Raw genomic sequence first — 13,172 nt, 5'->3', positions numbered from 1 at the left:
CCTATTATGACATATGCAAAATAAAATATTATATTTTTATTAATAATAAATATCTACATTTTGTTTCCACTATATTTACAAGAAACATCATAATGATCTAATACTTAATACAAAGTCCTTATTATACATATGTGGGGTTCATTTGCAGAAGATATAATTTAAATAAGATTGTATAAAATGTGGGTTCACAAACAGTAGATAACTCCTATATTTGGTTTGAGGTCTTTATTTGAAGTTTACCCATAAATTAAACGAAAAATTGTAATGCCGTAGGAGACATTACAATGCAAACACTTGCCAAAATTTGATCGCATTGAGTTGCTTTCTTATGAGTAAGATATTAGCTTTATTATGGTAAACATGTTAAGAATTGTGTCCAAGAGCAAATATACTTATCACCCTGGACATTTATTTATATTTAATAGTTTTATCTCCTTTATTTCATAGGTAAAAATTTTGACAAGGAAGCAAAATTTCGGGACATCTATATTATCAAACCTTTAGATGGCGTTTGATTGCAACAGCGCAATGGTAATAAAAATTGTAATGGTGATAGTATGAAATAGAATTAAATAAAAAAGTCTCACTTTTTTTTTTTTGTTTGCTTGAATCTTTACAACAGCTGCTACTTGAATACCAATAAATCACAGTACCCTCCACATCCATACGGACGTTTGTTATCTCGCAACCGACATGAGAAGTCTAAAAATAACACTTGGTCATGTCGGAATCGGACATCGCTTGTGAAAAATCTAAAAATAACACTTTTAACGTTGATCATCACTTAAACGACGTGAAAAGTCACTGTGGGTGATATTTCTCCCCTGAAGATGTCAAGAGTGGCTACCAAGGAGATCTCAACTGTGCAGTTGCCGAAGATCTATGGGTGCGACCTTTCTTCTCGACAGTGGAGGCAAGCAATGGTGGCGCATCTAGCCAGAGGGACGTCAGCATCACAGCAGAGAGATCAAGTGGGCAACACCACCAGATATGACGTCACGAGTCCATTCTTGACACATTCAAGATCCGTTTAGTTCGCTGATTCGAATTTTAAATTTGAATTAAGATACGATTTTATGTGAAAAATTTTTACTGTAACAAAAAAATTAAATGTGATTAATTCTAAGAGCTTTTTACTGTACCAAAACAACTCAAATCGGTGAAATGACTAAACAAATAAAGGGTATTCTGGTTTTGTTTTTAGAATGAGGATTTGATCACTATAAAATATCACAAAGCAAACTGCCACATCACTTAAAAACCAAAATGAACCAAAAGTAACATCACTAATACGATTGAGCATAAAATCCCTTAACAAGAAGCTCTCATTTGTAAGAGCAACGACGCGTCAGAAAAGTGAAGTGGCATCAAAAGAAGCGCTTTCCGACAGGGAATGAAACATCAAACATTCATTCTAAAAAATTGCAGTTCCTTGATTGAATTTTTTTTTTTTTTTTTTGGTGATTCTCATTTGTTGTGTATTTGAACTTGCACCTACAGACCATTTTCCCCATGATTAACAAAGCTTTGATGTAAATAAAGGTGAAGTTGCATAGATTCTGATCAATTTCCAACTGTTTCCCCCATCCTCATGTTTCAAAAGTCTGGTATACAAGAATAAACAAATATTTCCGTCTATCGCCGGAGGGGAACATCTACAATCTATTCAAAGAATGGATATAGAAAAAGCTCAAAACAGTGTTAGAAACCATGTATAAACCATATAGACCTTGTTATAATACCTTCAGATGCCAAAACTTTTCATTCCAGATGAAATTGCTGGAAACCGGCATATACAGCAAAAGAATGGCACGAGATCACACCCTAGATGTTAGTCGTTTGGATCCATTTCTTCATCCTGCTCAAAGATTAGAGATGCATTAGTGTTGCCACTGTTATTTGATTCATGTTCTTCAACCAGATTACTTTCATATTCTAGCAAGTCAATGTCCTCATTTTTTCCCTCTTCTTCTGCAAGTGACTCCGAAATATTGATATCTTGGTCGTGCTGCATCCATTTCGGGCACTCTTCTTCACCTCCATATAAAACTTGGTCATTACCACCTCTGACACGAGTTGGAGTCTCCAATGATGATAATCTACAAGAACATTCGGGAAGTGGGTGTGAAATAAATGATGCTGATTTCGACAAGAGGGATTGCCTTATAAGGCCTTCCTCTCCCAAGCTTTTGTTGAGATGTTCCTGCACTAGAAGTGTCCAATTCTGCTTCGGATGGTACATATTTTCACGGGTCATGTTCAAAAGTTCTGCAAGAACTTTCCTGTTTAGACGAACAAGAATTAGAGTACAATAGAGAACGATGATATAATGCCCAACTCTGTGCTCGTTTTTTACCCATTCTATTTCTGATTGTAATCTAGTATATATTTAGACAAGCAGATGAAGACAACCAGCAGTATCAGAAGCTTTTCCAATCCCATGCGTAATAATAAAAAGTAGAGGAACGTCTCTTAATTCTTTTGGTTGAAAAAAGACCATAAAGAACACAACACCTAATTACTTGCAACCATTAGCTTCACATGTCTTACCTGTCTGGCCTATATGTTCGAGATGAAGCAATCTCATAGAGCCTGTGTCCCATGACCAAGCTAGAAAAATCTGGCCATCCACTACCATCATTATGAAAACCAGGAAAGAAGGCATCTGCCTCCACCGATACAATATAATCAAGAGCATCCCAAAGTAGTCGGTGCACTTGCATCCTTAGATCCAGAGGTGAAGGATCAGGTTCAGTTTCAGTCTCGGTAATCCAACCATACCAACCTTCTTTTTCATGTCTATAGATCGGTCTATCTGGAGGGGGAGGAAGAGGCCGCGGCCGGGGACCAGCTTTTTTCCATTCTTTTAGTTGTTCCTCACTTTTGGCTGGAGGTGATTGAAAAAGATCAAGAGGAAGAGGGGTTTCAGGTCCAAGCAAATCAGACAACTCTGATTTGCTGCACAAAGACGTGTGATCCACTAAGTTAGCAAACATGGCACGTAGAGGGATTAGAACACGTTGGCCTCCAAAAGTTTCGGAACCAGCTAGATAAATAATAGTTTTAGGAGGATAACCCATTGCACGAAGAAGGATTCCAACCTGCATAAGTTTCAAAAACACCAAATGAGCTCACATCAAAATAACCATCACTGAACAGAAAAGGCTAGTAAACTGTAAAGAGTTCTTTTTTAGCTTTATTTAGTTGGATTATTTATAAAAATAAAAAAAAGAAGGAACACCATGCAGCCTGTACGATTAAACATCAGAGGAACAGATCATATCTCTCAACGCATAATCCACTATTTGATTCTGAAATTATCTAGCCAATGGATTTCAGATACCGCCATATCAGACCAGTCAGATAATCCCAGACTTAGATTGCAGTTGTATAAATATTCTACAGTAGCAGTGTCTATAAATGAACAAGTAACAGCTATCCAAGTTTATTGCAAACTGCAGCACCCTCTGCACACCTTGTAGATATGCTATTGCTACCTGATTAATGCAGTCATCTCTGTGTGCATGCGTCTGCTTTTGTAATTACTAACTTTTCCAGTTAGCAAATTGGACGGTTAACCTGAACTGAACAGTTCCAAGTAAAAAGATTTGGTTTTGTAAGTTAATGCCATCTGATTCAATTGTTTTATTAAGTTGGTTGGTGATCATAACAAGTCAAGTTACAAAACAGAAAATATCTGCATTACTAACTACTAAATAGCTTGCGAGAGTTACTGCCTATGGACCCCTTTGCAGAAATCTTGGACAGAATATAGTGATGAGGAATAAGAGAGGACTTTGAGGAAAATAATTATAGAAAATAAATTGTATTGATTAGGATTGATTTTTCCCTATTCTGATTTTAGAAAGTTGAATAATTTTATGCATATAATTAGTTACCTGTTTTGGGTTTATAATTAGCCTATATGTTGGCTATTGTGTTATGGACGACCCAGACTATGAATGATTATTGAAAAGTATTATCAGATTGTTTCTCCCTCTCATATTCTTCTTCCTCTTCTCTCTCTCTAAAGTTCTATCTCAAATTCTTCCTAAACCCCTCTTCTATTTCTCTCTCCTTTTCCCTAAATTCCCCTCTTTCTCTTCTCTATTCTCTTTCTCCCCTAGTTCTGCATCATATAGATTGTGTCGCATGAACATTAAGATGTTCAGTGAACCTAACCTCTTAGTTGACGTTTCTATGTCCTCAAATTTCTCTCTGTTAATTTTTCCCTTATTTTCACCAGCAGTATTTTCAGATTGATCGACTATGAAATACCATTTTCTTCAATGGTCGTTGCCTGAGATGGCTATAGCATTGTTAGAATGAAATTAAGATGACTATCTAAAATCCAGAAGTTTGATTCCAACTTGCAGGGCTATGCCACGAAAACCACAACCAACCAAGGTATTATTCAAATTTTAAGAATTCACAGAAGCTTCAACAAGACCGAAAGCATAACCCTAAATCGAGCATTATTTTTGTGTGTCTATATATCTGTGTGTGTGTGTGTGTGTGTGAAAGAAACATACATCGGGCATGAATTAACAGTGTAGATATAAAAGTTATAACAAAAGGCATACCTCTTCAGGCATCAATGGGCAAGAACCATTTTCTCTACGCAAGCGTGAATCTATGCTCAAGTCTTCCTTAACAATCCCTCGTTTAATCATCTGTGCCCTTCGATATTGTATTAGTTCTGTATGAACATCCTACAAAAAAACTTAAGTTTACTAATTATATTTAAAAACACGAGAATTAGAAATCATAGATTGTTTCTCGTATTGATTTAGCATACTCATGGGAATCTATGAATAAAGTGATTTTCCTTTTTATTTCAATATTCTAACTTTGGTCTATTGGGAGAGAGATAGGCCTCTCGAAAGCCGATCAACCATTGTAGCTCTCTACTTTCTCCATCAATAGCAGTTTCTATCTCTATTTCTCTCTAATTTCAGTCAAATCTGTTAAGGTTCCTATCATTCTTATATAGAAAGATTTATCAGTCATTAGTCAGGGGATTCGTTTCTGTACTGTATCTGAGGATATCTTGCCCTTGGATTTTTATTCTATTACAATATAATTATTGCAAGTAAATTATTGTGTACCTGTCTAAAATAAAAGGTATATAGTTAATCTTTCTGAGCTAGGTAGAAAACAATCAAAAATAGTAAAAGTCATAAAGCTTTTTTTGGGAGAAAAAGAAAACAAAAACAAAAAACAAAAAAAACAAAACCTTGTTTGAATACTGAAATGCCAGGGAACTTGGAGCCAACACAGAAATTACCAGAAAGTAAGGTAAGCAGCTACCTGATAAAGTTCAGCACAACCATGATATGCCAAAGTGTCTCTCGTCAAGCCAGGATGAAAGGCTAGGAAAGGTTGGCCCCATGCTCTTAACCTGTACAATAGAGAGTATAAAAAGGAATTCGAAATTCTTGATCAACAACTACTGCAATCTATACTTGTGGACCATGGAACCCTTCTAGGTAAAGTTTATGTATAGTATTTTCTATGCAATTTAGCTTCAAAAGCTTACAACTTGTCAATCAACCAATGAACTTTAGAGTGTCACTGCATTTGTATAAATTAAAACAGCTAAATGATTTGAGTATGATAAGCAATGCTTTTTTTATTCTTCTTCTCTTCTTAGTCTAATTTGTCAGCAAATCAAACCTAAAGTTCTATGAAAGTTACTTGTAAGCGTTATGCTTATTCTCAAACTTTAAATAAGTTACACATACACACACACGTGTGTGTGTTTTAAAGGTCTTCAATTCAATAAGGTCTCAGATATCTACAACTTCTCTACATTTCGAACCTGTTGAGAGCATTGAAATCTCAGCGATAGGTTTAAAGATTCATACCTCTCTACCATACGATGCCCAAGCTCCCTAATCTCTAGGCGGAATTGAAGAGCATGGAAAGCAACCCTGCATCTGAGCCTTTGAAACTCAGACATGCTAGATGGAAGGATCGACTGAAAAGAGGAAACGGATTGGATTAGAAGGGTGGTTCCATTGAGCAGCCAGTTGGGTCCTTCGTATCTTTTAAAAAATTATTGCTTCACCCCCTAGAATTTTCTAATTTTAAATTTTACGCAAAATATTTAGAAAGTTTCATTTAGACTCTTAATTTTTACTTCTACTTATTATTTCATTTTTTTACCTGTATCTATTATTTCAAATTTAAGAACTCAAATATACAAAAAATAGGATACAATACTGCCTAAGTTTTTACATTTGGAGGAAGAAGAAAAAAGATAAATGAAGATTAATAGAAAAAGCAAAATAAAGGCACAAATAGCAAAAGAAAAAGAATGATTGTGAGATCTTTAGTATTTATAACACTATCAATTTGGTTCAACATTTCAACTTTACTCAAGCCCCCACAGCCCTTGGGTTCCCTCTCCTTCCATGCCGGTTTTGCAAGGGTGAGTTCTAGCTAATAACAAACATCCTTAAGAGAGAAATAAAACGAGACAAGCAAAAGGGCAAGAATACAAATCCACATCCTTAAGAGAGAAATAAAACGAGACAAGCAAAAAGGCAAGAATACAAATCCTCCTCCTCTCTATCATTAAGATTTCTTCCGAAACCAAAATTCCAATTGAGTTCATTACCAGTGGAAAGAGAACCCATTTCAGAAATGCGTACAAAATGATTTTCTTGTTAGCCTAAACAACTGAGTTAAGGAAAGATCAAATAACTGGTTCCCATAACCCACATACTTCCGAAAAAGGATCCCATTACCCATACCCACCTTCCATTTAATGTTCTGAAGGAAGACATTCATTCCCTGAGAAATAAACTTCCATGTATTCCTAAAAGCAATATATCAATGACTCAGATTTAAAAAATAAAAAATTAAAAAAAAGAGGAACAAGAAAGGAGCCTCTAGAGGCAAGATTCGGGTCCCAACCATTTGAGTGCAGTAGATATTGGAAGGATTGAGCACCCTATTCTTGCAGCTTTCATACTGAATGTTGTTTGAGATCTAGGTTAAAAATACTAGAGAATCGTGATTCAAATTATTGGGGAAAGGGCTGAATTTTGTTCTTCAAAGACACTAGTAAAAATAATAATAAATAAGCAAGTCCTGCTTGGAAACTATATATCTAAGCACAATAAATTTCCAAAGACGAAAGGGAGAAGAAGAAAGTGGGAAAAAAAATATTAAAAAAAGGCTGAAAAATAAAGAATAATGCACTAGGCCACCTGTTTCAAATAATAAAAAATACTTAGCCCGTTGTTTCATAGGTTCGAACTTCAATTCAAACGTATTTTATCTCACAAAATTTTGAATATCAGTTGAAACTTTCAATTCAAACCGACAAACCAAGCAGGCCATATAATGTTTCATCATCCAAGTAATGTAGGACCAAAACAGAAGTGATAGAATCTAAAGAGAAAACATAACCAAGATAGAAAAGAAGAACCACTAGAGATAAAAATAGGACCAAATGAGAGAAGAGAAGGGGCTAAGTTTGAGAACAATAACTCAAGAGAAGGCAATTCAATAATCTTAATATTCATTTATAAACAATCTCTGAATTGAAACTACAAACTTACATACTTGAAACCAAAGTAACAAAATAGGAAACTAAAAGAAAACAAAATAAGGAAACTTTATAACAAAAGCTAACCCTTTAAAAAAAACCCCAAATTCCTAATTAAAGAAAAACTAAACAAATATTCTGATATTGTTCTGCATCACTCAATCTCTTTGAGGACAATAAAGCATATTGGTGAAACTATTTCCTAGTCACTGGCAAAAAAAAAAAAGGAATCATTTACATAACATTACGTTTATATCTTAACCCCTATCATTATGTATACAATATATAATTAAACAAAGGACAACACAGACATTGCTTTGCATTTTAATTTTGAAAGTTTTCTATAAACACCCTTTTTCAAAATCAAATGCCAACTTGAAATCCAAAGGATAAATGTTACTTTCAAATGACATCACTTGCACTTGTTATCAATTTCTCCCACGTAGTGACTTATTTGGGACAACTTAATGAGATCGCAACTTTATTTAACACACGGTATTGTCTGTACGTTATGCATTAGACAAATGCATATGGTCTACCAATTCCTAGTAGGATAAGGACTTAAAAATTCTAGCAGTCTTAGCTGACTTCAAGAAAAGACTCGGCACTTCTAGAATCCTAGGAAAGTAGCAACTCAAATTAATTATCACAGTAGCAATAGTTTTGCAAAAGATTTATGAATTCCAGATTTGAAAGGGGAAAAAAATTTGACAACTTCTATGTAAACGTAGAAGAAAGTGTTGAGATTGATCGTTGTAAAACCCACCCAAGCACAAGAAAACTATAAAATGCAATGAACAGAGTCCTCTGGTATTATCAAACAGTAAAGTACCTGCAGACATCCGCCATCCGTAATAACCAAACCAATAACCTTGGCTTTCTTTAACGTTGGTAGGACTTCTTTAATATAAAAGTTTGGTGAAGCTGAGCTTTTGGGCTTAAACGTGGGAAATGCATTCCTTTTTCTCGCTGCTTTTAAATTCTCTGGCAAGCTCTTGACAATGAGTATGTCATTTGTAAGTGATGCTATAAATTGCTCCTCATCATACAGATATGAGAAACTCTTGAATTTGTTGCTGGAAAGAAAATTATAAAAGGTAGAAACCAGTTAAGTATGTGATTTACTAGAAACCAGTAATTGAAATAAGCAGGGAACATTACACAAATACCTGATGCCTTTCGAGTGAGTACTCTCTTGAATCTCTGGAATGACAAGAGTAGCATTTAAAAGCCTGGATATGGTGACAAGATCACATATCTGAAAAATTATCAAAATTCAATTAACCCTCTGTAGAAATTGTAGTACAGCTGACTTTTGCATATTGATTAAACCTTACCGAAGATTTTATGTTTGCAAACCCACCAAATATTTTTGCATATATGAACCCATTGCTCTGTTTGTTTGGAGCTGTAAAGAAAAGAAAGTGATCCATTAGCTGAAAGGTTCAAAATTTAAGTGGATAGAGACCTCCAATAATGCAAAACCCAGGAAAAAAAAAAGAGAAAAAAAAGAAAAGGAAAAGAAAGAAAACAGAACAAAAACACGCACATAAGGTAAAATTTTTGCCAAGATATTTGAAATATATTATCGTGCTCGTTTGTCCAGATTCTATGAGTCCTAGATACATGATAGAAGCTTTCATATCAGCAATTTTTATCTCAAAATAATGCAATTTTCAGAAATCTATTTACCCTAGTCCGCAACAAACAAATCAACACTTCTTCTTGTGCACACCCAATTAAAGTATTTGATAATTCACACCCAATATAAGTTCATCTATCTATGAAGGCTGGATTTCGCCTGTATAAAGCATCTTAGTCAAGCTTCCTCCTATACATTTTCAGCCTTAAAAAAAAAAGAGAGACCACGAGGGAAAATACTTTTAAATTTCATTTCTTCACAGCTTCTTCTACCCGTGGGACCCTTATTCATCTTCCAAAACTTTGCAACTGATATCGTTCTTCCCAATTTTTACATTTCCACATTTTGAAAAATGGAAAACAGAAGTCCTTGAAATTGCTAAATTTTACGAAAATCTATAAACTCTCAAAACACCTGCTAAATATTGTACGAGAAGACGACCCAGACACCAAAAAGAAAAAGCTAAACACTGATGTTAACAAGCTAACATAAGTGGCCAAAGTTGCTTATACCTTTCTTCCAAGATTATTAATCTCAAGGCCATTGCGATTGCCAATAAAAAGACGCCTTTTTCAATTCAAATTGAAATCTTAACAATAAGAACACCCAAAAAAAGAGAGGGAAAAAATAAAAGAAATCGTTACCAGGATAGCTGTTTCTCGGGTTGGCGTAAGGCTGCAAGGTCTGCAATGGCTTCACAACGCCCCATAGTTTCTTATTCCGATAATTCTGATTCATTGTGAACCAAATATCCCAAAAAATGTAAACATATCATCATACCAAGAAAAGAAAAAAAGGCATCAAATGAAGAAACAAAAAAATGTTCCGAAGAAGGCACCTGTCTCCCTGGAATGGAAGCGAAATCGTCGCGGAATCCGGCCATGGCGGTGTACTGGACCAAATCGACGGTTGAAAACCTTGCGATCGAGAGATGTTTGAGTAGAGACGCGAATGACAACACGAGAACGAATAGAGCAATCCATTTTATCTTCGATTTGAACACCATTTTTTTTTTTTTTTTTACATTCCGATTCCCAACTTCATCAACTAAAACGCCAAATCAGGATTCGAAATCTGGAAACCAAAATTAATCTGAAGATTCATAACCTAAAATGAATACCTAGCAAACTGAACTTAAAAGCAGGGAATAACACAGATTGTTGAACAATATATTTTTTTTTTTTTTTTTTTTCGGAGCAAGCGAAGTCATACGAAATACAGAGAGAGGTTTTTTCTTTACTTTTTTTTTTTTGGTGGAACAAAAGAAAGGAGGATTTTCCCGAGAAAAGCAAAAGGAAACTTGAGAAGAAAAGAAGGAAAAGGGGTGTTTTTCTTTTAAGAAAAGGAAATAAAAACGAAAACTACGTTGAGCGGAGTTGTGAAAGAAGTTTTTTTAGGTTCCATTTTTCTTTTCTCCTTTCTTTTCGTTGTTTCTTACTTGCAACTTCTTCTGAGAAAAAGACAAGTTATTAATAACAATTCCAGATGGATCTTTGGATTTCGATATCTCGCTGCGGTCCCTGCGACTGTCCGTCTCAATGGTAATAGCCAAACAAAACAAAAAAAGGTTGGAGCGAAAATGGCCTATTAATTATAAATAGACTAAAGGAGAGCTCGGAAATACTCACACAGCCCCAATTCACTGTTCTTCTTTATACAGTAAAGTAGAGTGATGATTTTGTCCTTCTTTCTTTCCTCTTTCTTCCTTCCGTGCCGAGGCTTCTTGGTCTTTTTGCCTTTGTGAAACGTCTGATTTACCGCCCTTTCTCTTCTCTTTTTGCTTTGCTAGGCAGGGGCTTTTTCGTCTTCTCACTTCTCTTCTCCTCTCCTTCTTCGTAGAAACTCTTACGAGACGTTTGTTTGGTTATTAGAATTATTTTTGATTTACGTGTATTTTTTTATGAGAAAAAATATTATAACAAATTATGAATCATAATTTAAATTGGGGTACGAATCTCTCAACTAAATAACTCTTAATTTTTCTCATATTAAAAAAAAAAAAAAAAAAAAAAAGGCTCTTACAGTCTCACTAACTCTCACTTTGACCACGCTCTTTTTGTATTACTTTCGTATAATCCTTCACTCTGGCCGTCTCTCTTTCTACTATTCTCTCTTCTCTGTATCTTTGAATTTCGACAAACTCTGCGTGTGTTTGTGAGAGGAGGCCGGCCATTACCAAAGACAAATTGTTGTGGGTTTGAGCCATTGATCACCTGATTTTTGTGTTTTTTTAGTTTGGGAAAGGAAGGTTTTTTCCCCTTTCTTTTGTACAGGAAGGAAAATTTTACGGTTCGAATTTTGATGTTGCTTTAGACGTTGGTCACATTAATCCGAAAATTCTGTTAAAAAATTGCTTATCCAAAATATTAGTTAATGATAAATATTAAATTCATTATATTTTCAATAATAAAAATGGGCTGTGTTCTTACAAAAAGATTATAACAAGGCAATTGACCATTTTGTGTGATAATGGATTTAGTACAGAAATCAGAGGCGGCATCCTCTCCAAATTTCGCATACGATCCTCAGAAAAGGGTGAAACATTAAAAAAATAAAAAAGGGTCGTTAGTTAACATATTTCCTATTGCTGTTAAGATCACATATTTTAAAGGATTTTTCAATATGTTTTCAATAACTTAAAAACAACGATGTTGGCTGTAATAAACTCAAAATGCTTTATTTCCTGATTGTCGTGAGAGGTGTTTTCATTAAGATATAATTTTAACTTCTTATCATTCTCTCAATGATGTTCCAAAATCCAACCTTGAAGTTGTTATGTATCCAACCTAAGATTCAAATAAACTGATAATTCTGTATTCTTGAGAATGATATATAGTTTTAGTTCTTATCGTTATTTGAATGATGTTGAAGTTTTAGGGGTAATTACTAATAGTTTATCAGTTTTGATCGCTGGTATCCCTGGAAGTTTTTGTTAGGAATTTAAGTTATTTTTCCTTCTTTTTTTCCCTTTTCTGCCTTTCTTTTCAACTTTTTAATTTTTGTAGATAGAGCTTATCTTCGGTGGAAATCTGCCTCCAGAGTAAGATTGAAGACACTTCAATTTTACTGATTCGTCAGTTAAATTTTTTTCTATTTTCCTTACTCCAAATTCTTTCATTAAAAAAAAAACATTTTTTATGTCGAATTCATGGGATAATTTAAGATTTTGGATGTTCTTAGATGTTAAGTGAGTGAAATTTAGTCAAAATTTTAAGTTTTTTTTTAAGTTATTTCTGGTTTGAATAGAAATCCCTAATCCTAATTCCTAATTGGCTTTCCTACCTATTGCAGAGAATTTCGCTTTCTCATACTATTTTACTTTAGAAAATACTGTTTTTAGTTTTTCGTGTATTTATGCTTTTGCTAATTAATTAATGAAGAAAATAAGTTAAAGAACTAAAAAAGGCATATCAATTTCATTTGTGATATAAAAGAGAGAATTTCTATTTCATTTACATATATGTGTGGGCATATATATATATATATATATGAGAGGTAACTGTGAGTGTTATATATGCAGATGTTGACAAAAAATGATCCAACATACTTAAACCCCTCTCAATCGGTTCATGCGAATTTGTTGGCGCCTAATGTCCAGGTTCTTTTTTTTTTATTTAATAAATCTGTTGAAATTTCTGTGATTTAGAATGTATAATTAAAGGGGTTTGGTTATTATAATTTTTTATAGCTTCTTCTTGACTTAACACGGTTTTTTACTTTGTGTGTCATGTAGATTTCTGGTAGAAGAGAAAGTAAAGTTGATAAGATTTTTCGTAATTCTCTACAAAATAGTGATTCAGCTCAGAAATACATGCAATGATTGAGAAGCAAAAAGATTGTCAATGTGTGTGGAAAAGTAAGTTTTTGGCCATTTGGCTATATTTTCGCTTAGATTATATTTTTTAGATAAATGTTTGATAGAAAAAGTAAGGAGAACAACAATGTCATAGAAAATGATTACAACAGTATAAC

The 13,172-nt window shown here is 34.1% G+C and overlaps 1 protein-coding gene across 4 annotated transcripts; it reads right to left on the bottom strand.

Moving 5' to 3' along the window:
* Positions 1-1,463: 1,463 nt before the first annotated feature.
* Positions 1,464-10,805, bottom strand: LOC21397858 (protein EMBRYO SAC DEVELOPMENT ARREST 30). Of its 4 annotated transcripts, none has more exons than XM_024168748.1 (11): positions 10,639-10,805; positions 10,039-10,274; positions 9,845-9,929; positions 8,896-8,966; positions 8,728-8,816; positions 8,391-8,634; positions 5,868-5,980; positions 5,311-5,401; positions 4,584-4,712; positions 2,551-3,101; positions 1,464-2,282 (listed from the first exon to the last, which is right to left on the bottom strand). In XM_024168748.1, the coding sequence occupies exons 2-11, from the start codon at positions 10,204-10,206 to the stop codon at positions 1,832-1,834; spliced, it is 1,992 nt and encodes a 663-aa protein (XP_024024516.1). In that variant the 5' UTR covers positions 10,207-10,274; positions 10,639-10,805; the 3' UTR covers positions 1,464-1,831. The 4 variants fall into 4 exon arrangements, with proteins under 4 accessions (XP_024024516.1, XP_024024526.1, XP_024024520.1 ...); XM_024168758.1 differs by lacking the exon at positions 10,639-10,805 and adding an exon at positions 10,441-10,513; XM_024168752.1 differs by lacking the exon at positions 10,639-10,805 and adding an exon at positions 10,441-10,458 and having other exon boundaries at positions 10,039-10,292.
* Between the last annotated feature and the right edge of the window lie 2,367 nt (positions 10,806-13,172).

The sequence above is a fragment of the Morus notabilis genome, unplaced genomic scaffold, assembly GCF_000414095.1.
Source record: "Morus notabilis unplaced genomic scaffold, ASM41409v2 Scaffold489, whole genome shotgun sequence".
NCBI lineage: Eukaryota > Viridiplantae > Streptophyta > Magnoliopsida > Rosales > Moraceae > Morus > Morus notabilis.
This window is presented reverse-complemented; position numbering and strand designations above follow the sequence as displayed.

Excerpts from the sequence above, each read along its gene's own strand:
- LOC21397858 (XM_024168748.1), bottom strand. The coding sequence starts at position 10,206 with ATGGTGTTCAAATCGAAGATAAAATGGATTGCTCTATTCGTTCTCGTG. Across the intron at positions 5,981-8,390 it reads CGGATGGCGGATGTCTGCAG|TCGATCCTTCCATCTAGCAT; the intron begins GTACTTTACTGT and ends TCCTCTTTTCAG. Across the intron at positions 2,283-2,550 it reads CGAACATATAGGCCAGACAG|GAAAGTTCTTGCAGAACTTT; the intron begins GTAAGACATGTG and ends TCGTCTAAACAG.